We start from the raw sequence: 25,235 nt of genomic DNA, 5'->3' as shown, positions 1-25,235 counted from the left end.
ACCTTTGAACCCAGGTAAAAGCCGAAGACATTCATTATCTAGAAACATTTTCTGGAGGTCATTTCGAAGGAACACCCACAGTAACCAAACAAGACTCGGGAAGCCAAGAACTGCACCTCTAGAATGTGTGCGTGGAACAATATCTTTCCTGTTTAGCGTAAGTGAGGGTGGGTGTATGTCCTGTGGGCGGAACTTTGAAGCTGGAGGGCACTGACTCCCCTTCTATATTGTAAATAAAACTGGATTCTCTCCGTCATACTTATTACATAAAACCTTTTTTTCTGGTATTATTTACAGCTTTATCATTTTCTTAGGCAAGAATTCCAGGAAAGGATTTGTCTTTTCTATTAATTGTAATGAACTTATATAGATAACAATAACTAGTGTTTATATTGTTTTTTCTATCTTCTTAATTATTTTTATTACTATATTTACTATTTCTTGCAAGCCACTCACCAACGTTAACTGAAACCATTACTACTGTTAATTGTATATTTATGCCAATACCACATATGTTATCATTGCTACAATAATAACTTGCATTAACATATCCGTTTTAGTATTGCTATCGTGCAAATGTATTTTGTACCGTTAATATGAATCCGTGACTTATTTGAATACGCAGTTGTTATTATTATTATTATTATTATTATTATTATTATTATTATTATTACTAAGATGAAGAAGAACTTCTCTTCCTTTTCCAGGCCCGCATATCAGAAGGACGCGTGTGGTTAGCTCAACTTTCCCACAACGCCCCAGACTCGCCAGCCGCCCAACATTTAGCCGCCCTTCTTGACTGGGTTGCGACCATTCCCCCGGCCCACACCACCCACCATGGTCTTTCCTCACCCATGAGCCCCACCCTGGCTACCCCTGCTCCCACGCCCAAAACCGGGATGGGCGGGGGAGAAGAGATTGAAGGCGACATCGGGCGGGACCTGATGCTACTGGCCGCCCGCCTTCAGGAGTCCCTGAATGATCCAACCGCACAGGAGCCCCTATTGCTCGATACCATTGCGGTAAGGAAATGTTCTGTTGGGATCACTTTGGGTTGACATCCATATTCTTCTTTGCCGTGGAAAATTCTGTTACACTAGCAATATTGACTTATTCTTATTAGCTGTTGAAAGTTCAGTTAGAAAATATTTTATTCAATTTTCCTTGTTATAATAGCAACCTCTTATAGGATTGAATAAACGTAGATAGAAGATACTTCTTTATTCACTTATACAATTCAGTTTATTTTGATATTTATAATTATAACTTGTCTTCTCATTTACCCGTTGTAGGTACTCCTGACTATAAATAAAATTCCTCTCTTATTGTATTGTAAATTTAATCAATCATTACTATAAAATGCAATTTATCTTTGTCCTGTATTTCGGAACTATTTCTTGTAGATATAGAAATGATAGCATTGTTTAAATTCAGCCGATGCTATTTTTCTTTAATGAAATTAAGTTTTATTTTAGATTACCTGTATGTCTCAGAGGGTAACGTAATAATAGTTTAAGGCCATGTTGCAGTAAAGAGAGCAAGGTTTATTTTATTTTTATTCCTAACACGGTCATACGTTTCAAGTAGTTTTAAGTACCTCACAAATATAAGCATTTGGAACTTTAAAGCTTCTGAGCGGAGACCATTAAAAGAATTAGGTATCACAAAGGTCATAATCACGCTAGTTACAGTAGTAAGCCATTATTCCAAGTCGTAGATGAATTTAGATAAAGTTAGCGAACGATTTGTGATTACCACTTTCTTCTTTTTCTGTTTCACTTTAGATGTAATTTGAAACTAACGATTTGGTTGCTTTTCCCTGAACATTAGTAAAATATGAAATCAGAAATATACTGTGTAAATCAACCATTTTTACTTTTCATTTTTATTTATATGAGTCATTATAGTGTATTGCCATATGTTTTATGGTTTACTCTGAACACACCTTAGAATTATTAATACTTATTCATCCACCATTAATTTCGATTTGTTGTCTGAAAAAAAAACATGCAACTATTCTGAAAGAGATATTAAGGCTTGTAGAGAACTGATAAGAAACAAATATTGCATTACGTTGATTTATGTGTTTTATGAAAGAATTTTCCAAGAGGTCAGGAAAAATCTCGTTAGATGGTGTTAGATGGTTATATGGTGTTCTCTGACCCCTCCGCAGAAGCTACGCGTGTTGGACTCTTCCCTATCCCAGCTTCAGGAGAGGGTAGTCAGCCTGACGGAGGAAAACCGTGAACTGCAGGAGGCCGTGACGACCCTGAGCGATGCCCACGAGACGCGGACGGAGGCCTCGGGCACCGAGAGTGAATTGGTGCACCGGAAAACACCTTCCATCCACTCGGACTTGAGCGATGCTGAAGAGAGCGACGCTCCCGAACACGCGCAACAACACCACCACAGGTCCGTGAAACTTGGCACCTTGGACGCCACGACGAGCTTCCAGGAGTCCGGCATCTTCGACACGTCGTGCGAGTTCGTCCATGTCACCACGCAGACAGAGCTGGTAAGTCTTATTAGTGTCTCATGAAGAAGTAAGTCGATGGGGGTTACGCCAATCGTTATGTATTGTGTGTTTGATAAAGCTTTGCTTTTTATTCTTTTCATTTATTCACGTTTAGTTATATTTATGGATGTAAGAGTTTGTTGATATTTTAGTTTTAATTTAGTTTGCAAGGTTTTGTTTGCAATAGCTAGATAATCATGATATTTTCATAAAGATAGTGTATAAGCCCATGCTTCGCATATTTCCACGGCTTATTTCAAGTAATGGATACAAGGTTATGACATGAGGCGAGCATGTGATAACGTACAGTACATGATTAGCCAAAATAGTTTTTATTTTTTTTTATTTTTACTAGTATTTCCTTATTCCTTTTTTAGAAATGCGTTGCATACATAAACATTTCCTATAGTGATACACCCTGAAAAGAACCAAATTTTTCCTCATATATTTTCCAAGTTCGTTAATTAATCTTGTAAATTTTTTTTGAATTAATAAAAGGAATTATTATCTCACAACTTCATGATATTCACAACGTATTTCTGCTCAGCATAAAAGCAGAAACACACTTTCATTGTGTTTTGCGCTTGAATGCCGATCTATATATCGATTTGCCCTGTGGTGACCCCGCCCTTCGTTTACAAACAGCCTCAACATTGCATGCTAATAAACATTTCGCTAGAATGTTAATCACTTCAGGGATTGGGGAAATATTTTACAGCGCTTGGTACTGACTGGCTTACATAAATCGGGTAAAGTCTAGTGGTCTAATGGTGAATGTTATTAAACAGGGTCTCTCTCTCTCTCTCTCTCTCTCTCTCTCTCTCTCTCTCTCTCTCTCTCTCTCTCTCTCTCTCGTTATTAAAGCCAGTCAGTCTACTGTTCTACGACCACGGACTTATTCAAAATCATGTAACGTTCACGTTTATTTGTTTAATATCAAAACAATCTTTGTCATAAAATTTAATTTTGTAACCATTTGTGGACAAAATATGATGATGTACTAATAACTGATGGTTACACATATTTCGATGCTGAAAATATTTGGTAATTAGATACAATCTCTTGATTGATAAATTGAATGCATAGATGCGAATTATATTTTACAAATTTGGTCGAGTTTTCATACAGAAATTATTGCTACTGAGTCTACATTTAAAGCCTACATTCCTAGCCGGTATAAAAAAACTACTCTTTCACAATAATAAACCACATAGATGGGTGTAAGCATGCATGGTTATGTCAATTTTGTGCAAACTATAGATAATACGCTAATGCAAATATATTAGTTTTATAAGCTTTTTGACTGCTCATGCGCAGCTCGTGGCAGGGGTATGTTGCATGATGACCATTTGACCTTTGTTTTGGCTTGACCAGACGCAGGTCACTGATGCCATCTTGCTGGAGGCTGACCGCCGCAAGTCAGAGTGTGAGCTCAGGGAAGCTGAGGTTGATCTGCAGAGTGCCGTGGCTCGCTTGGCCACCATCAGGTCAGCTGTTCAGGGCCGTGATCTTAGCCATCTCAGGTTGCAAGATTTGCAGGTGAGGCTTTGTCAGTAAAGTCTCTGTTTCTTGGTCTTGGAACGTACACTAAAAACAGTATTGTGTGGTTTTTTTTTATCCATAAGATGTTTATTGACATTCTTTGAGAAAGCCTGACTTCTTTTTTCATACATTTTATCATGAAAATATGCCTCTTCTCGATTTTTTTTAAGATAAAACTTTTTAAGGCTAAAGAAAATAAAAAAAAGATAATTAGATATGGAAGTAACTTAGTATTAGACTGAACATTGTATTTGAAGAAGTGTAATTTTCACCTTCAACATTCACATGGAAGGAGTCTCAAGTCTTACAACTTATTTCTATCCATTTTTGAACGACCATAGTAATTCAACCTGATTGTCACACCAAATAATTTCCACTTTGTCAATCTTCCTTTTCCTCAGGAAAGCGACGAATACTTAAGGACGTGTCTGGACGAGCGGGTGGTCCTCAGCAAACTCGAATACGACGGCATTGTGGAGAGCGAACGATGCCTGCAGAGGGAGCTAGAGCACCTCAAGTGCGAGAAGGACCAGTTGGGCCTCGAATGTGATACTTTAAGAGATCAAATCAGGGAATATAAAGCCAGGTAATTTCATCAGTGTCATTTAATGGCAGCAATGAAGGTTTTACTTCTTGCGCAGTCATGTGTTATGTATCTATCTTATTTTAGCCAATCTTCCACTTGATGTTAAAACTAAATTGAGGCAAAAACTGATTCTTTGGAAGATAATAGACTTGGTAATTCTTCATACCGCAATATTTATTTCCCCCGCTCAGTCTGGGCACAGACGCCGAAGAGACGTTGAAGGGCGAGATAAGGGTCTTAAAGCAGAAGTTGATGGTCTCCGAGCGGTCGAGACTGCAGGTCTTCGAGGAGAAGTGTGAACTGGAAGAGGAGGAAAATGATTCCCGTCTTATGGTTCAGAGGTAAGCACAACTGGCCAAACTAAGAGGAAAAAAAAACACGTTTCTAATTGTATAGATGATCTTCACAATTTTATTTGATTAATGACACAAGTCGTGGCTGACCTGATGTAATAATATACGTGCATTTGTTTTATTGCTCCTCGGAATTCATCATGACGGAATAAAATTTTTAACATTGTTACTTATACTTGCGCAAATGTCACATTGCATCTGATTTTGTATACGGAAGGGTAATTATTATAGGTTGTAATTTCTCTCTTGTGTTCCCAAAGAAACAAACACCTGGGTCGTAATATATGTTACGCCAGAACGACTTACTAGTGTATTATTGATAGTTAGCATGTTACGGGCCTGTAAATATAAAAATTTTCATAGGCAGGGGGCTCATTCGCTGTTGTTAAGTTTTGAAATTATATTTTATATCTGAGCTAAATCTAGTGTTGTCTGTCAATTATAATTACATGTATGTACAATTCTTCATAGGCGTTCCTCGGGTAGCTTTTTAATTTTCCTTATGTTAGTGGTTAAGGGAGATTTTTTTTTGTGCACATAACATTTACTGTCACCTTGAAGTATGAATTCTACCAAATACAACATTCTCTAGATTTTAAACGATTTGCCAGGAAATAAATTTCAGTTGTAAACACGGACAAGGCAAGTCCCTTAAATTTACTCTACGCTCAAATGCGTAGGTTGGCATATACATGCGTAGTAACGTTAATTACATGCACGCTATGAAGTGTGCACTGTTATTGATATCCTTAATATGGTGCGGGACTAAAGGCACGTGGGTAATCATGAAGACCATATCAAAATGTCAGGGAACTTGTAGCTACCTTTTTTTTTTTTTTTTTTTTTTTTTTTTTTTTTTTTTTTTTTTTTTTTTTTTTTTATCTCAAGATCAATACTCGTACCTTTACAGCAGGTAATGTTTTTATTCCCCTTTAGTGTCCAGATTTTTTTTTTATCAGGTTATTTGATATACACTAAATTCTTTAGTCCAAACTAGAGGTGAATGAAAAATAAATCAGTAGCAGTTCAAGAAACTGTATTTAATTCATTCTAGTAATATGGCGGTGTATATATATATATATATATATATATATATATATATATATATATATATATATATATATATATATATATATATATATATATATATATATATATATACTGCTGCAAAGGTAAGAGAGTATTGATCTTGAGATGAAAATAAGTAATTACAAGTTCCCCGACATTTTGATATAGGCTTCGTGATAATCCATATGTTTTGTAGTTTGTGTGTGTGTGTCCGATATGTTTTACGAATTACAAGCACTCTTGTATTCCATTGTCATATTAGCCCATACTCTTTTATATTTTAACTAACTTTATGATTGGCAGGCTTATTTATGATTAATATATATATATATATATATATATATATATATATATATATATATATATATATATATATATATATATATATATATATATATATATATATATATATATATATGTGTGTGTGTGTGTGTGTGTATGTGTGTGTGCGCACGTGCATATTGCCTATAGTATTAAAACTGCCCATGGGCAAACGAAAGTATGAGTGGCATTGTAGATCAGATTTAATAAATCTGTTTATAGTCAATTCAGAGTAAATGATTATTTTAGAAATCTCATCACAGAAGCCATGATCAATATGAAGTATCCATTCCTGCGATCCATAAGGTCGCTTTTAGAACGATAAGCATACGGCTCCCTCGACCTTATGACCTTGGTAGCGTCTTCACTGGTTTCTTAACATGCAACTCCCTCGGGGTGACGGTCATTTCGCCGACTGCTTTGTGTTGTAGTGGGAGATTTTTGTCTTTTGTCATCATTACATTATATAGATTTCTATGACATTCATAAATTGCGTTCATTAATTGCATCCTCCGTTATCGATTAGATCATACCTTTTAGTATTCGCTAATTACTTAAGTTGGGTTTTAATGCAAATTCTGCCACAAATCGTCGAATGGTCCCAAAATTCGTTCACGACAGCAGCGTCTTGGTTAAGCAGGGCAGAGGAATAGTGGAAGGACCTCATAGCGAATAACAGTCGAGTTTGAGCAACACGCATTCTATTCTACGTCTGTGACACAATATAAAATGGACGTTAATTGTGTGTGGGTGTGAGAGGCGGACGATGTAAGACACACTAATCTCGTTAACTTCATTCAAGAGAGGATCCGACCGATCCGTCTATTTCTCAATCCTCAGTGTCTTTTAAGCCTCACTCGTACCTTGAATACTACCGTTGTCGTCCGAGGGGAAATGGAAAGTGTTTGACGTAAAATTCTGATGTTCTGGAGTAGTTTTGATAAAAAAAAGGACAATCTAATTATCTTTCTCGTGTGAAAATGGTGAAAATTCGGCGCATGAAAATGAAAGTTTAAAGGAAACCGGGTTACCGTAGTTGTCATTTTTCAAGATGGGTTTCTGTGGCCATTTCATAGCTATTGGGAGACAGAAAGGCGAAGTCCCCTAGTCCAAATGTTTTGCATCGTAATATGGATCCCCAAACTTTCCACCTCCTCTTGCAAAGAAGCCCGACGAGACTCTGTCCTCCAGATACCCTAAAGCCGGATACGAGATTCCCCGAGTTTCCCATAGTCAGACCCGCTTTGGAGAAGCTATGGCCGGAAATTCAAAAGCTACGGCTTAGCCAATCGTCCCCAAAAGGAGCACAGGACGAACTGAAGGCCGTCTTCCCCCCAATCCCGCCTGCAGGAATTGGTGGGTATGGGGAGTACCCCGGCCCCGCCGGCCGTTACCTCTTCGTCCCGGACGATATTGCCAACAAAAGTGGATTTGCCCCGAATTATGGCCTGGGTCCGGGTGTCAGTCACGACCCCGCCCAGCTTTTGGAGGAGGCTGTTGCGGGCGTCAATAGAGAACAGAAAGCGTAAGTGGCATCGATCGTTAGGTTATTCCTAAAGGGGCTAAATTGAAGATTTGTCACCGCTGCTGTTGTTGTTATGATATGTCTGTCACTGCAATTGTTGTTCAGTGTTGTTCGATATCTTTGATTATGATTTTACTAAACAACAGTTATTATCATTACTTAATATGTTTACTCAGAACAAATCGGGAATTGTAAAGCTTTTGCAATTACATTTTAGGTTTTTTGGAATACTTCTATCGCAGCAATGAAAGTAAGAGTTAATAATTCAATTGATTACTATCACCCTTTCCAGTTATATTTAAAGTCTTCTGCTATAATTATACCATTCTAGAATACTTTACATGCTCTAATTTATTTGTTATAGAAGTTGAAAAAGCAGAGTAACATTTCTAATGCTCATCTGATTAATTATATTGACACTAATTTTAATGTTCATGGGTTGTTTATTTGTTTTTATAAAATTCTTGGGTAGGATGTGTTGTACGATGCTAGCTGTATTTTTAGATTTATTTCAGATGCAGGTCTTCTGAAAGCTATTTAACATTTATACGGATCTTTTCCCTTTTATGGGTTTAAATTGAATTTCCATTCATTTGTTTTTTATTCATTGCAAACTACATCGGCGTCAATGACCTTCGATGTCAGGATGCCACATAATTTAAATCAATCAAGCATGTTACCCCTTTGCTTCCATGCACTAATTCCCATGAGTTCTGGACGTTATGCATTTTACATTTAAACGGTTTTGCCGACAAACAAAAATGTGCAGCGATTGTCTGGTTCGGTTCTGTTGATTACTGGGTTAAGGAATATAAATATTCTTAAATTTTGTTTTCTTTTGCAGAGCAGAAGAGTGGAAATTACTTTGAAAGATATACATTGGGATATTATACTTATTGTCATGTGAAATAGTTTTTTTGATACTGTAAACAGTACTATACTTTGAATATATTGCTGGATATACTGCACTGTATACACCATCTTTAAATGTAATTGTACAAGGTCACATACTTCAGTACTTTGATTCCTATCGAGGACATTTATTTTTTATTTATTAACCAGTCTTTCGTGGGTATACATTTTTGTTTTTATAATAGCAGGTCGTGATAAGTATTTGCATAATCTAAATAAGAATTTTCTTTATTTTTTAAAAGATTGGAGGCACAGATGGAGGCAGCAAGGGAAATGGAAAATCTTCTTAGTGCTTCTTTATCACAAGAACAAGAAATTTCAAGAGAGCTCCACCGTCGTGTGAGGGATTTGCAGGTATTCTCATAATATTGGCTGAAATTTTTTAAAGTACTTTGCAGGCTGTAAATTATATAATTTTGATTAGATAGTCAGAAAACAATACTGTTCTTGTAGTCTATAAAGGTTTTTATTTTTTTTTCATGTCTGATGTGTTAAACGAATTACCATAAAATTTTCACATATTAACCTATAAGAAACTAGAATACAGATGACATTCTTTTTTTACCCTGTCGTAGAGTACAGTGTACTATATATCAATATGTAAGTGTCTAGGATATGATTTTTAAGTATTTTACTGACCCCATGTTTTAGAGTACAATACTGTAATTGTATGTTGGCAGATCCTAGAAAAAGAACATAGAGGACGATTAGAGAAGTTAGAGCAAGTAAGTCGAGAAGCAGAAGAAAAGGCTGCATCCTTAGCAATAGCGAGAGAACAGTTAGCCATGCAGCTTACTTTTGCTGCCTATGGATTAATGCTTGTAGACAGCTGGAGAGTGATGGTGCCAAACCCAACTGCTTCCCTTGTTCCATACACTGGCAAGACCTTGAAGGCGTCTCCTGAAGTCTGTCCTACCATGACAGCTGAGGTTCTTGAATCAAACTCAATTTTAACTGATTGTGATAAGTGTGTATGTCCCCCTGTGATGTGTGATGTCCACGTTCAAACATGCAACGAGTTCCCAGTAGTCAGTGCCTCTGTGCAAACGGATGATGCTGAAGCTCAATGTGTTAATAGAGAATCTTCTAATGTTACTGTTGGTGTCGACTATGGCCATAGAAGAATAGCTGATTGGAATGAAGATGAACCCCGCAACAAAAGACCAAGAGGCACCAGAAGTCAGTCCACTATGACCTTTACATCAGAAGGTCCTACTGAGAGGGAGCAATACTATATTGAGCAGATCGAGGCCCTCCAAAGAGAAAAGATGAATCTCAGAAAGGTAATGATTCAGTTATATTTTTTAAATCTCTCACTTTTTTATTACATTTTCTTTTAAGTGCATGTAGTTTATGTTTATATTCAAACACTATACTGTATTTCCTATTATATGGCATCATTGCTATACAGTACAAAATTGTGTATGATGGAAACTTTTCCATGTTAGAAAAATAGCTTGTACAGTGTGGCTATTTTGCTGTCAACAATTACATTAGCATATTTAACCTCTCAAAATTGTTGCAGTACTATTGAATTATATTGTTATTATTCGTATACCTCTCGTTCCATTCCTGCAGTGTTCTTTATTAGTCTTTGTGCCATTGTTTCATGTTAAGTGTGCAATAACAAGATAATTATTTGAATATTCCAAAATTCTCTTGTACATTCTATCTCTTCAGAAGTACAGTACAACTTATCTATATCTTTCATGGCAATAATTCAAAATTCTCAGTCATTCAGAATCTTATGGATATTTTTTTTCTACTTAGGGCCACGAAACCGACAGGAGAGACTCCCTGCAGCAACACAGTAATCTAGAGGAAGTAATGGAAGAAATGAGACAAGAGCTTCAAGAAGCAAAGGAAGATAACTGTACACTTGTTTTCCGTCTTGAGGAGACACAAGATAAAAATGATGAAATTAAACACAATTTTGTACATAAAATAGAAGAGCTTAAAGGAGATATCTCTCGGTATAAGGAGATGTATGAGCAAGAGAAGAGGTCACTGCAAAAAGATCATGAACTTCGTGTGAAGGAAGTGGAGAGAGAGAGAGATCTTCAAGAAGAGCGGGTTCATCAGCTGGAAGTACGGCTTAACAGCTTTAGGCAAGAACTTGAAATCGTTGGTGTTTCCCTTGCTACTGATCTGGTGGAATTTGACAGTGATATTGAAAATGTGCTCTCCCAAAGCAGTCCATCTTCAATGAAGTGTTCTGATGATGGGGAACTCATAAGGAAGATAAGAGAGCTTGTGAAATCTGAGACAGCTCTCAGGCAGAAAATTTATGATTTAGAGAAAAAGGTACAGTATGGAAGCTTGATGCTTAAGGATTTCTTACTCTAACAACTTGAATTTTGCTGGTATCATACAAAATGATCCCTTAAAGAGCAAGTTACTTTGGTTCAGACTCATATGGTACCATTTTGAGATTTAGTTCACAAAATCGATTTAAAATTGAATATTGTTTTGTACGGTTACTTATCATTAATTATTTATAAGCTCTGTATTATCAAGTAGAGGAACATGTTCTGTATAAGTTTTCCTATCCTATCAGTACTACATGGTTCTACTTTGTTTAACATATGGCCTAATTCACATTTAAATTTTGTCTATTGTATATAATTCAATAATGAAAGAATTTATTGAAAATAATTTGATTATTGAACCTTTGGCTAGTGAAATAATCCCCTTTTTCATTATTTGAATTTGCATATTGTATTTATATAAGTGTAACTTTCATGATCTAAGAACATGATATACGTCTTTAAAATCTTCACCTCGTAGATGACCCATGGGTGTAATAACATCTCCATATAGATATTTTTCATTTATTCATTAAAAATTAAATTTGGTGCCTAAGCAAATAATACCTATATGCTAATGATAAAGCTTTATTCGAATTTCATCACTGGATCTGGATTTGATAAAAACTTATTTTCTAATGGTCACTGTGTTTACACTGTTATTATTTTTTTCTTTTTTAATTAAAAAAAAGATTTTGGGTCATATTAGAATAGCTAAACTTATTCAGGAACAAAATGCACCAATTCTCAAATTCAAATTTATCACTATACTTTTTTGACAAATAATTTTGTATAATATTTTTTCTACCACATCTCAAAATTTAATTTATAAGTACTGTAAACATGCTCTACAGTACTGTATTGCAATTCTGATTATTCTCTTGTAAAATATAAATATTTAATGAAAATTGACCAAAGTGAATGTTATAGCTCAAATATAGTGATTTGAAAATAATTTCTTATCAGTTTCTTGCTAAATAATTATTTCTTTTTTAAAATTTTAATTTGTACGTTTACAGGAGTGTGCATATCGTGAAACAATTCGTGAAGCAGACAAAATTATGTCCAGTCATGTAACATCATACAAGCAAAGAATAGAAGATTTGGAAACCACTATAGAACAGCAGGTTTCTCGAATACAGCAGCTTGAAGTTTCCGAAGAGCGCCTTAGATCATCTTTGCGGAATAATTCTAGGACAAGTGAAGGTGCCCGCATATCAGATTTGTTGGATCGCCTCATTGAAACAGAAAATTCAGAGCTCAAACTCAAGGAAAGGGTTTGGACTCTAGAACGAAGTGAAAAGGAATTACAAATAAAGGTAATGTACTGTAGTTTTATTGGTAGCTGTCATATTGACACCTTTTTAATTTTTAATATATGAACATCATAAATTAATAACAGAGATTCAGTATTGGTTGACAATGAAAGCCATTTTTATTGAAATTTCATTATTTCCATTTAAAAACCTGGTTAGATTGACAATCTTCAAAGTAGAATCAGTTAATTTAACTTTTCATTTTATTTTTGACATAGAATTAAAGGAATGGCAAGTAATTATTTTTAAATGACTATCCCAACGATACATTGTTCCTAAGGAATAATAATGTTTAAAATTTGTTACTAACTGGTTTCAGTATACAGTATAAATAACTTTAGATTTGTCACATAGTAAATTGGAATTATCTCTTTATTCATACAATATAAAGCTGTGTCCAGCAAGATACTTTTATTGATAGATATTAAAAAAGAATATACAGTAATCTAAACTCGAGATTATAACTTGCAAATAAACAAATGTCCGAATGTCATATAGCTCATTTAGTGTGGGATTTGACCTGTACATATCAGGTTTATGATTGAATTAACTATTGTATGGAGCTGATTGTTGAGGCCCAGATGTTCCTAGATTATATACATTATAGCTCATGTTGTGTCTTATGTGCAGTTAATATGCAGCCCTCTTTTATATATCCATTGTTCATAATCAGCCTTAGTTGTTTCAGTCAATTATTACATACTGCTATGACATCTTTATTGTGTTTTAAGTACATTAAAGTATTCAACTTGCTAAATAACCTGTGGTTTATGAGGAAAATCATAATGTGTCTTTCAGTTTCTTCCGTGCAGTTATCATTTCCTTCGTTGTGATGCTTTCTTATAGTCTGATAAGCTATTGTCTGGTGGGCTAACAAACATGTTCTACCAAAGAAATGCTCTCCTTTATACGTACACTTCCATAACAGGGCTCATATTGTTCACAAATGCCAGACTTACAGAAACTTAGAAAGTTAACTTTCAAAATTTAACAGGAGACATTGTTGGTGCAAAGCTACCAATAAATCTTAATATACTTAAAGAAATATTAGTAATAGTAGTCTATAGTTTTTCTACCCCTGTACACGTAATTTTTGCCGAGATGAAATACTGTACATTTTTGCCCAATAGTCGAAGTAAGGTGACATTCTGATAATCAAGGTTCTCAATAATATCTTTGTGGTTATCAATAATTATTGTAAAACTGCCACCTCTGTTTCTTAATTAACTCCGCCAACGAAGTTGTGCAACGAAGTTGGGAGGAGGTTATGTTTTCACCCCTATTTGTCTTTTTTTTTTGTGTGAAAAACTTCATGGCCACAATTTTACTCATAGAGTAGTGAAACTTTCAGGGATTAATTGTTATGTTGCTCACTGAATTATTTTTAATGTAAAGGTAGCCATGTTAAAACACTTTCTTATTTCTTTTTTCACTTTCTACGAAACTTTAATCCATAGAGATGGGTCGAAGTTTCCAGAAATAAAGATAAAAAAGAAATAAAAACTAAAAATAAGAAGGTTTGGAAAACAAATTTAAAAACAAAGTTATTAGTAGCTAGTATAATTGTACTTATCAATTGTTTTTAGCATTGAAGCATTTTTAGCAAACTAGAAATAAGGTTAAGAAAATGCAGTTATTAATGGCTAAGATAAAAGGTATTTCGAGTAGTTTAAAGAATGAATATCATCTTTCGAGCAATCTGTCTTTCAAGAAATTTACTTGGAATTCATAAGATGTAATAGAGACCATACAATGTGAATCTAAATACATTTCATACTGGCCATAATAATGTCATATTATTGAGGGATGATAATAAAAATCTATCATTAATTATCTGAACCTAACCTCATTTTGGTATCTGGCAGCATTGAAGAAACCGACAACATTGTTTGAAGTAAAAAACTTTCAATTTAATCCTATTTATTTTCTAACACTTTATATGTCCAATGATTTAAAAGAAATGATTAAAGTACTGTATTTGTAATAATAATTGTAAATTTCTTGCTGATTGGTTCAAGAGCATAGAAGAGATCATAATCCCGAACTAGATTGGCAATAATCCGTACTGTGGTACAGAAGGCTTTAACAGCAAATGGGAACTTTAATTACCAGCCTTACTTTGAATTTGGAATAATAATAATAATCTTGCCAAAAACAGACTATGTACCTTAAAGTAACTTACTTGGATGTAAAATAATAATTTATCTTACTGTATAGACTAATATTCAATGTCTTCTAATAATTTTATCTTAAGACATAATACATTTTTTCGGTTGTTTACAACAATGCACAGGAACTGAAGTGCAGTAGATTAAGAGAGATTTTCCTGCAAAAAGGCATCCCGTGAGGGAAAAATTTGTGATGCGCTAGTTGCCAAACTTCAAGCGAACGATGCCCACAGGTATTCAACCAGTTTTAGTGCCTCTTTATTAAAAGATTAATTCAAAAGGAAAAAAATTTTGGCACAAGGAAATCATGATTTGGCACACCAATCTCATAATAAAAAGAGAGTTAAAGAGCTGTTATTTCTTTGAAGGATATATGATATGATATCCAGACTACCATCTTGGCAAATAAGGGATAAGCGATTGCTTACAGGTACTTAATTTGGTGAGATGAGGGATATAAGGATCCCGTCTACCATCTCGGTCTTCTACCTCTCAAATATTAGGTATTTAACACTAGGATGCCCGGCTTAAGCAATGTGCCTGGATGCCCAAAGGGAGTCATTTTGACTGCCATAGGATTTTTTAGTTATTTCAGGAAATAATTAGTTTTCTATCATTTCTTTTTATTGTTATAACCAGTTTTATATACAAACAATGTAACATTATTGTGTTCAATGTTATTTTGTTAGAAATACTTATAATCAAATTTAGTTACCCACATGGATGCCCACGGAGAGTCATTTTGACTCCTATATATTTTCAACCTTAATTATGTAAATAAAAGTTTATATATTGATTCTTATATTCATTGTTACATAAAGAAAGAGTAATTTTATTCAGTTGTAGGTCTCATAATATTGGTCTTAGGAAAAAAAAGGATAAACGTTTGATTGAGCTAATAGATCTTTTGTTTTTACTATATTTTTTGGAATACCCTTTGTATTCCAATGTATACAGGGATGAAGAAACTGAAAAAAATCTGGCAAATAAAGTGGTAGATATCCTAGTAATCATACAATAGGCGAACACATGAATATCCTTTTGAATATATTCCAGATCACATTTTTTACACATATGTTCAACTTTTGAGGTGCAGGTCCCACAAAGATTTTTCACATCTCCTGCTATACTTACTACTGTACGGTTTTTCTTGCAATGAGCCTTCACTTGGCAGTATTTCTTTAGGTCTCTGCTTTGATCTTTGTTTTCTCCATTTCACCGATTTCCCTCTGATCCAATTTCTTCCTTGACTGTATATTTATATTTGCTAATTCTTCGGATAGTTGTTCTAAGAATTCTTTCCCGGAAATTTTTTTTTTTTTCCTCTTCCATGTAGATATCCCATGCATTTATAGCTGCCAGGTCTAAGGTTATTTGGAAGTAATGAATAGGCCATCGCCGTGTGCACGTCCTCACTGAATACTTTTGAGCCATTTGGTCCAAAATGTTTCCTCTATATTTTGTTTCGTTGTAAAATTTGATTGTTTCCGGTGTTTTCTTAGCATTATTTTCTAAAGAAACATCTTGATGGAGAGTGCTAAGAACTGCAAAATTTTTTTTGAGTTTTCCCTGATAAACTGTAAGAGTCATGTCACCAGACTTGTAAAGCTTGGTAGAATACAAATTATCTTTCGTGGTTCTCACTGTCGCAGGCACTTCTCTTCTTATTTCATTCATGGTCTCTATGATACTGGTTACCTTTATCTTTAGTTGCTTGGCTAAGTTGACCGTTGTAAAATATTTATCTGTTGTGACATCTCTCCCTTTGTTCAAATAAGGATCCATTAGTCTCATGACCACATAATCACTAACTCTCTTCTGTAGCACGATGCTCTTCTTTACCTACATAAGGAAATCCATTCACCAGATATTTACCCTCCTTATCTACAGCTAACCAGTACTTCTGACCGTACTTATCAGGCTTTGATGCCATAAATTGTGTAAGAGGGCATCTTGCCTTACTAGGAAAGAGCTGCTCGTCAATAGTTATATTAGGCCCCGGTTTGTAGCAAGCAATGCTGTTATCTATAAATCTATTCCATTCTGTAGAAAATAATACAAATTTGTCAGTTTTGAGTCTCTTTGAACGTGTAGATTTATAGTCAAATCGCAAAAACCGTAGAATTTCACAGAATATGTTTCTTGACATAGCTTGCTTGCTTAGTGGAATACCCACCCCATTTATCTCTTGAAAGGCTATGCACAGGTCTGTCATTCTTACCTACTACACCTCGGGCATTCATAACACCAATAAATGCTTCGTTCTTCCTCATTTAGAGAGAAATTTTGGCTTATATTTTGTCTGTGAGCTTCAGCAATTGTACAATTTTTGATGTGCTTTATAATGAATTTGTCAATCATTAGTCGCCATGCACTTGCTGGGCTACCAACAGTGATACATCTTTTTGCATGGCCTGTAGGTCCTGGCATTTCTCGTAAAATATTTTGTTCTGACCGTCTGCCACCTGAGCATTTATCAGCCAGAATTTGCTTCCACTATACATATACCATCCGAGCGACAATATCTTCCAAAATACACTCATCTGTTTCTTTATTTGTAATGAAATGAACAGTTGAACAAGCATTAGGCTCTGCAACTTCTGCCAGATGTATGAATGTTGCATTCATACAAGGGTAATGAAAATGAGGAGAGAATGTATGCAAGTCATTCGAAGAATATCAGTAAAATGCAAAATGTTATGTTTTTTGAAAATTGCCAGTAGAAAATTTACTTGAATCACAAGGAAATTAGAAAATAGTGAAAGCAAAACATTTATTAGCTTGTAGTAAAGCAAAAATTATCTTATAATCTTCAACATATGATGTAAAATTATTAGAAAAGGGGATTCATGTGATTTAAGAAGAGTTTCACAGAAAGGAGTCAAAATGACTCCCTTGGGCATCCATTACATCATCTGAAAAAATGATACCTAAAGTAATCCGGTAAACTTTTCTAGGATTGTAGGATGTAATACACTCAAAATCAATAAAAGTCACAAAAGGATCCATAAAAATATATGGAGGAACCGAGCCGGGAGTTATTTGAATAGTAGCAAGGAGTCAAAATGACTCCATCGGGCATTCTAGTGTTAAAAGTGTGGCTATAAATGTGAGAGTGGAGGATTCTGCAGAAGGGTCTAAATTAGATAAAAAATTCTGGGCTGTATGAAAGGATCTCAAATCTTGAGATGTGCCATGTACCATGAGAACCTTTACTGAATGGTGCACTAGAACCAGTAGCTACCACTTGGGAAGTTATGCTAGGTTTTGAAACAGGGCAGGTTAGGACTGAAATATTATCCTGAATCAAAAACTTGCTGGCCTTCTGAGTTTCAACAAAAGAAGCTAATGACATTAAACTCTTAATAAACCCTTAATATCAAAAGTAACTCGCTAGGCCATAGCAAAGTCAAAGGCTGGAGTGGCATTATCATCATCTTTCTCTCTATAAACAAGCAGTCTAGACTTCCCTGGATTATTTTAGGTTTTGAAAGTAACAGTGTAGCCTATGCAATCCTTGCTAGATTATCTGAATAAAAATAATTGTCTCCAGCATGAGACAAAGAGAATGCATATCATGATCACCTAAAAACAATTCTTATGCATAGCAGTGCGCCAATTGCTAACAAATCTGGAGAAGACATCTTAAAACCACCAAACACTAAAAACAAAGACTTTTAGACTGAAGAAGTGATATGATATGTGCAACATGTTGTTATTATTAGACGCTGGTCTCATTGCTTTAACTAGAGGCCTTAGTGTATTGGAAGGGAAGTAAACAAGAAATTTCTTAATTTTAAGGAGTGACTTTCAAATTCCAAGCTTCTAGAGACAATATCAATATGAACATCAGGCGAGGTTCGTAGAAATAAGGTAATGTATTTGGGTTATATGAAAATATATTGAATATTGGTTTTGTTTTAGTTAATGGAAGGAGAGAAGAATAACCAGTCACTCAGAGGTGAACTACGTGATCAAGAAGAACTTGTTCATCGCCTGAGAGCTTTGGAAACTGAAAATAATGCCCTCTCTGTTGAACTTAATCAGGTAAGTGTTCAAATATCCAGTTGTGAAAATTGTATAATGTGTACTTCAAATCATATATTAATACATAAGGCAATAGATATATTTAACTTCAGTCATGACTAATTTTAATAGGTCTTAGAATTAAATAAAACATTACTTTTTGTGCAAGTTTGTTCATCATTTGTACAAGCATACTGCAGAAGAGTAAATAGAGGTACTTGCATTATTCTCATAAGATGGACTAAAAAAAATTTGAATGAAAAGTAAACTCACTATTGCTTTTTATCCGTCTGAAAATTGGATATCACGCTAAGAACATTTACTCTTAAAGATAGAAAATGGTTACTGTAATGTCAGTTTTATTCATTTTGCTGTACATTCCATTCTTGACATTGTAATTTTAAAACATTCATGGTACTGTATATAGTAAAGTATGTAGCAACATATCTGTACACAGGCACAAGATTCTGCCCGAAAAATGGGTGAGATACAACAGAGTGAAAGTTATTTACGTGGTCGTGTGGAAGAATTAGAAGTAACAGAAAACATGCTCCGAGAGACCCTTCACCAAGCTGACCTCATACTGGCTCAGAGGGAGCGAAAACTCAGGGATCAGGTAAATGTTTATTATATCTGTCATTTTAACTAATGTTTTACAAACCTAACTACATGGAAGGCTACTCTTGACTAATAATTTTGTCTGCATACTACAGGTATTAGTGCAATATAATTGTGTAGAACGTCTGCAAATTAATCAGTGAAATTATAGGTTTACACTTCATATTTAGTTTGATATGACACCAAATTCCTATTGAACAGTGTTTGTTGTATAATTACTTATTAAAGGGGTTACTCTGCACCTGTTATGTTATCTTTGCATGAGAGCTTTAATACATTGTCTTTGTAAATTTGAGTTTATAACTTTGAAAGGTTGTATTACACTATTTTGTACTGTATTGTATAGGCGTGTCTTATTCAGAGGTTTCCATTACAGTACAATAAAGGTATTATGTATGCAATGTACAGCATTACACTGTCTTTGTAATTATAATTAAATTATGTTCTACAAGAGGATTTTATTACAATTAAAGTAAGGCCAGTTATTGTGTGTTAACCTTGAACACACTTTGCAGTGAATGCACAATACGTGAGCATGAGCTTTTCGGTCAGTTTATGAAATTAGGTGATATTTGTAAAAACATCAAGAGGAACTGTATTTGGTGTTTTAAAATATATTTGAAATTAATTTTATCTTATTTTCAGGTTTCTTCCCTTCAAGAGGAAGTACAAGCTTATAAGGCTCAGCTAGAAGCTGCGGCATCTAAAGAATATGGTGCTCGGGAGTCAGAGGTATCATATAGAAGACAGTTGGAAGAGCTGAAGAGTCGATTAGCTGACGCTGAAAGGGAGTTGAAAGAATCCTCCTCAGAAACAATGAGTCATGAAACACAACATCGCTCTGAGGTAAGACATGAATGAAAACAGTAGACTGGAATTGCTATTGGGAGATGTGGCTACATGTTTCATATTAGAATCGATTGTAATATCAAAAATTTCAATGAGCCTTGTAAATATTGTACTTCATTAACTGTTTTGTTGTACTGTACACAATAATTACTTTATTCCACTCTCAATTACTTACCTGTTTTTTTCTTTCTGTATGATGTGCGATAAATTTCAGTGTATTATTCACTATTTCTTAAGAGTTATTTTTTATAGAACACAAAGCTTTCTCAATTCTATGATCCATTTTCCTATGGTTTTCCAGGTTACAAAACTTCGGAATCAGCTTAAATTAAGTAACTCACAGTTGACAGAGCTTGACAGACTGAACTGTGAACTCCGAGATCGGGTGTTAGCTGCTGAGGCTGAAGGACAACGCTTGGCTAAGGAGTTGGAAGAACGAGGCCGACGACATGAACAGGATCTGATTAGTTTCAATCTCCAGGTGAGTACTGTGTTTTTACTTAACTTTTAAAAAATTTTCAGTTTCATTGTATAGTACAGTTCTGTATTAGTTTTCCAGGAATTACATTTTCAGCTTATTTGTTATATATATAATTAATTAATAACATAACCTCTATTCTTGCCTTGGGTATGTAGTAAATGGCTATAAATTGATTAATGCTTACTAAAACCTTTGTTTCATAAAACATTAGGAATACTCATTGTCTTTGAAAACTTTGATATAGAGCTTAAATAATTTTTCAAGCAGTCCTGGAACATTACAATTTTTACATTATCTTCTAACTTGAAATTTAATGCTTGGGATGCCAATACTTACCCAATTTTCTTAAAATTAGCTTAGAACAGTTGGAAAGTCAACAAGTACAGGAACTCAAAAAATGTGCATGTTTAAGCTAATGTACCTTAATTTTGAATACATAGTACTATATTACCTCTAGTTTCTAATTGATCCTAAAACTTCTGTTTGAAGTGATGATAAGGTTTGACCTTTGTTTTAGGTGATGTCAAAGTATTATAATACAGCAGACTTTGTTTGTATGAAACTAAGTTTGGATACAAAATAATGTTTCATGTTAGAAATTGGTGATTTTTACTGTAATTGAATAATGAGCTTGAAAAATACTCCCTTTATATATGAAGATTAATATAGCATTCATTGTTAATGGCTGATGGGCATTTGATTAGAATTTACAAATGAAAATATGCCTTTTAGTATGGGCTTTTAAGCAAATTAATAACCCTTATTAACACTAAAAATGTATGTGGAATAATATTGACTAATACTGCCTTTTCTTCAAGCTTAGCTTTCCTGTATTTTTATTCATATAACCAATACAACAGACAGTGTTGCATAGTGTCTTAACTATCGATTAATACTAACAAAATAAAATTAGTAAGAATTATTGGTTATACTGTAAAATAAAAACTATACTTGTACATAAACATTCTTTATCAGTATTTATTATTAGAGTTCCATTATTTTCATTCACAATGTAAAATTTATTTTTTTATTAAATCACTGCACAATTCATAGGTTAATTTGTACGTTAATTTTATGAATTTTAGTACTTATCAAGACAGAGCTTTGTTAGGTTGAATGAAAAATTCATGTCTGCTTGCTACATAGTTATGACCTGTGTACTCTCAGGTATCCTCTCGTGATTCACGCATTGAGGAAATGGAACACCAGATAGAACAAATAAGTCATGTTCATGCTGTCAGTGAATTAGATGCCCTTGCATCGTCACCCATCGCTTCACTCCATGCTTCTATAACTGCTCTTACTTCAGCACTTAAGGTTTGTCTTTTTAAATGCTTTTCTTTTTCTCAAATGGTGGTATGCAGTACAGATAATGATTTTGTCTTTTCACTTTAATTTAGGGTCTCACATGATACGTGGTTAAATAAACTACAGTACAGGAGTGGACTGTATTTGGTATGGAAAATCAAACTGTTACTAAGGAAAAAAATATAATTTTGAATAAAAAATCTCATTATTTTTAATTTAAATTGGATATTATGGTACAGTATTTTATTATAATGATAAAGAACACACCTAAATATACTGTATCACCATATTTTCCAAGAAAAGAAATTGTACGTAATATTTTCCAAGTACAGTACTAACAAATTACTTTCAATCTCTCGCAACCAACATATTCTTGCTAGATACTAAAGAATGATAGCTAACATTTCCTTATATACAGTAAAAGTGAACTACAGTAAATGAGTGAAAAATAATTGAGGGTTTTATTGAATTTAACCCTTAAATGTCACAATATAAGATGATGCATGTTAGTAAAGTACTTTACTAACATGGTACAACATACTGTACAGTACACCCATTACATTCCTGCCTTTTGATAGACTGTTGTTTCAACTAACAGGTAGCCTAGAAGTCACATATCTCATGCAATGTGTTATAACGGGTATGTCTACTAGCACATTTGTGATAAAATACATTATTTCAGTATTTGCGTCAATAGGTGTAGATGATGATGATGATGATGATGATGATGATTAAATTTACACAGTGGTTGGGGTGGGTGTTCTTCAGAGATGGAAATGTTTCATGGAGGTGTACTGTATGTATTGTGAAATGTTACTGTAGCTTCAATTCACCTAGTTTCCTAGACTTGAGTGTTTTGATAGATGTTTTAATGCTCTGTTGAATCTCTACCTACTACTAATAAAGTAATCTCTCCTTTAACTACACAATTTCAAAAGGGGGTTAAGGTGCAAACTGCATAATACAGCCAAGGTAGTTCTAAGCTTAATTACCCCTAAAGCTGAGCTTAACCTTGCAGTTTACATATTTATACTATGAAAACGTGCATTTAAGCTCTCAAAATCTAAATATACAGAAATATCAACACCATATCCTTGTCCATTAAACATGCAGTACTGGGATATTTTTCTGGAACTGTACTCATAATTGCCACACTTATCAAGCAAAATCTTTCACTTGAGTCTTTGGTGCATATAACTAGTTTTTTTTTTTTTTTTTAGTTTGTTTTGAGTACTATAATGTCCTTTATCTTTGAATTTCTCCATTTTACATATACAATTTGATGAAGCCTATTTATTAATACTTGTTATTTGATTATGTTCGTGTGGATAATATTCATGCCATCTGTCTTTCACAGTAATATTTAACACTGCATCTCACGTTACTACTGTAAATAGATTTTTGTTTTTGGTATGTATACTGTAGTACTTCCATTGCACTGTGCATTATAAATTGTCAACCTTGTGTTTTCCTTTTGACTTTTATTATGCACTTTTAAATACAGTACTTCTTATGCAAATGTTACTCAAGTTGCTAGCTTCAATTGTAACAAGCCATGTTACAGAAAATCCAAATCAAGAATTCAATTAATTTTTTTTTCAACAGAATTGTGAATCTTGTAAAGAAACTCAAAGTGGCACCCTGACGGAAGTTACAACGCAGCTAGGAACATTAGCTGAGCTATTGGAGGGTCAGAGTAACTCGGACATTGAAGATATTGTGTCAGATACTGATGAGGAAGGTATGCTTATTATGAATATTGTGGAAAAAACTTTAGTAAAAGTTATATGTTTATGCATGACAAGAAGTACTTTTCATTTTGTGACATACAAGTACAGTAATTCCCCTACATATGCACTGTGGCTTCAGAACTTTCAAAGCTAAAACTGTGAACACAATAAATTAAAATTTACTCAAATACAATTCAATTAAATTATTTTTCAAAAGTTTTCATAGCTGTAAAAATTCTGGATACACATGTATAAGCAGAGGTGTAATTAACTAAGATCTTGTCTATTGTATTAAGAAATATTCTTTTTAGTTGTACAAAAGCAGAATTTCAATTATGTACTTTGTTTTTTATGTACTCGCCTGATGCTCATATTGCTTCTCTCTCAAAGCTTGGCTAATATTAACTTGTTCCAACACGTAGTACTTACCTCGAACTACTTTCTTAGGAGTATCTGGGATCTCCTCCCATCCGACCAGAGTTTTGTGTAGTTTACCCTATACCCGTTTTCTATGAGGGATAACCTCAGGCGGAGTGATACGCGCCCTGAGGCTAACCCCGGGTCAGAGAGCATGCTTGCTCAGGTCTCGACCTCCAGTAAGTTCTCTGGTCGCGTCGCGATATCATCTCGCCGCTCTCCTTAATCCCAGTGTGACTGTGTCCCAGACCCCTTTGTGTCTCACGCGGTTCCCACGTGGTTCCTTTGTGCTCTTCCATTTGCTTTCCCTGTGCGTTCTTGTGGCGTTTTCCTGGGCCTATGGCCGGTAAATCGTGTGGTGCATTCCTGTTGAAATCTGAAGTAGACCCGCACTCCTTCCGGACAGGCCAGACCTTCTCCGGCAACCATATTCTCAAAGGTTCCACGAGAACCCTCGGTCCCTCCGCCTTCACGCGTGTAGGTTATTGAGCGTCTCCTGAGGAAAGAAGGCTATTCGTCGGGGACGGCAGCGAGGATGTCAGGCTACCTGAGGTGATCATCGGCAGCAGTCTACCAGGCAAAGTGGGCCACCTTTACTAAATGGTGCGCCTCCAAGAACATCAAGCCCCTGAGGGCCTCCATCCCGGAGATAGCACACTTCCTAGTTTATCTCAGGGACGTGGTCAACATGTCCATCCCGGCCATCAAGGGAGTACGAGCTGCTCTGGGCCAAGTCTTCCTCATGAAGGGCATCGACCTGGGAACCTCCAGACATCTCTCGATGCTCATTAAGAGTTTCGAGCAATCGTGTCCCCCGCAAGCCGTTAAGGTGCCTCAGAACCTCCCTTTGAACCCGTAAAGGACATCGTTGACAAGGATCTCACCCTCAAGACAGTTTTCCTATTGGCATTAGCTTCGGCTTAACGTGTGGGGGAGATCCATGGACTGTCCTACGAAGTCGCTCACTCGTAGTGAAGACCCAGAATCCGGCCATGTGGGATCCCAGGTTTGAGGGGTTCTCAGTACAAGCAATCCCTCGCTCGGACAACTCGAGGGACTTGCGTCTGTGCCCTGTCAGGGCGGTAAGGAAATACTTAGAGAGGACAGCCAGACTTCGGCCCGAGATCAAAAGTCTTTTTGTTTCCACAGGCCTAGTGAAGAAGCCAGTCTCGAAGAACACTATCTTCTTCCGGC

General features: G+C 35.1%; 1 protein-coding gene across 1 annotated transcript in view; it reads left to right on the top strand.

The window, feature by feature from the left end:
• The first annotated feature begins 710 nt into the window (after positions 1-710).
• Positions 711-25,235, top strand: part of LOC137616439 (uncharacterized) — a 59,866-nt gene continuing 35,341 nt past the window's right edge. The window contains exons 1-15 of the mRNA XM_068346187.1: positions 711-1,022; positions 2,174-2,515; positions 3,890-4,054; positions 4,459-4,643; positions 4,835-4,984; positions 9,065-9,176; positions 9,503-10,105; positions 10,593-11,126; positions 12,148-12,447; positions 18,537-18,659; positions 19,096-19,254; positions 19,902-20,102; positions 20,407-20,586; positions 21,754-21,903; positions 23,500-23,635. Coding sequence (XP_068202288.1) covers positions 855-1,022; positions 2,174-2,515; positions 3,890-4,054; positions 4,459-4,643; positions 4,835-4,984; positions 9,065-9,176; positions 9,503-10,105; positions 10,593-11,126; positions 12,148-12,447; positions 18,537-18,659; positions 19,096-19,254; positions 19,902-20,102; positions 20,407-20,586; positions 21,754-21,903; positions 23,500-23,635 — 3,508 coding nt within the window. The 5' untranslated portion in view covers positions 711-854. The remainder of the gene's footprint in view (positions 1,023-2,173; positions 2,516-3,889; positions 4,055-4,458; positions 4,644-4,834; positions 4,985-9,064; positions 9,177-9,502; positions 10,106-10,592; positions 11,127-12,147; positions 12,448-18,536; positions 18,660-19,095; positions 19,255-19,901; positions 20,103-20,406; positions 20,587-21,753; positions 21,904-23,499; positions 23,636-25,235) is intronic.

The sequence above is a fragment of the Palaemon carinicauda genome, chromosome 22, assembly GCF_036898095.1.
Source record: "Palaemon carinicauda isolate YSFRI2023 chromosome 22, ASM3689809v2, whole genome shotgun sequence".
Classification (NCBI taxonomy): domain Eukaryota; kingdom Metazoa; phylum Arthropoda; class Malacostraca; order Decapoda; family Palaemonidae; genus Palaemon; species Palaemon carinicauda.
The sequence above is the reverse complement of the archived record's forward strand: the minus strand, read 5'-3'. Positions and strand labels throughout refer to the sequence as shown.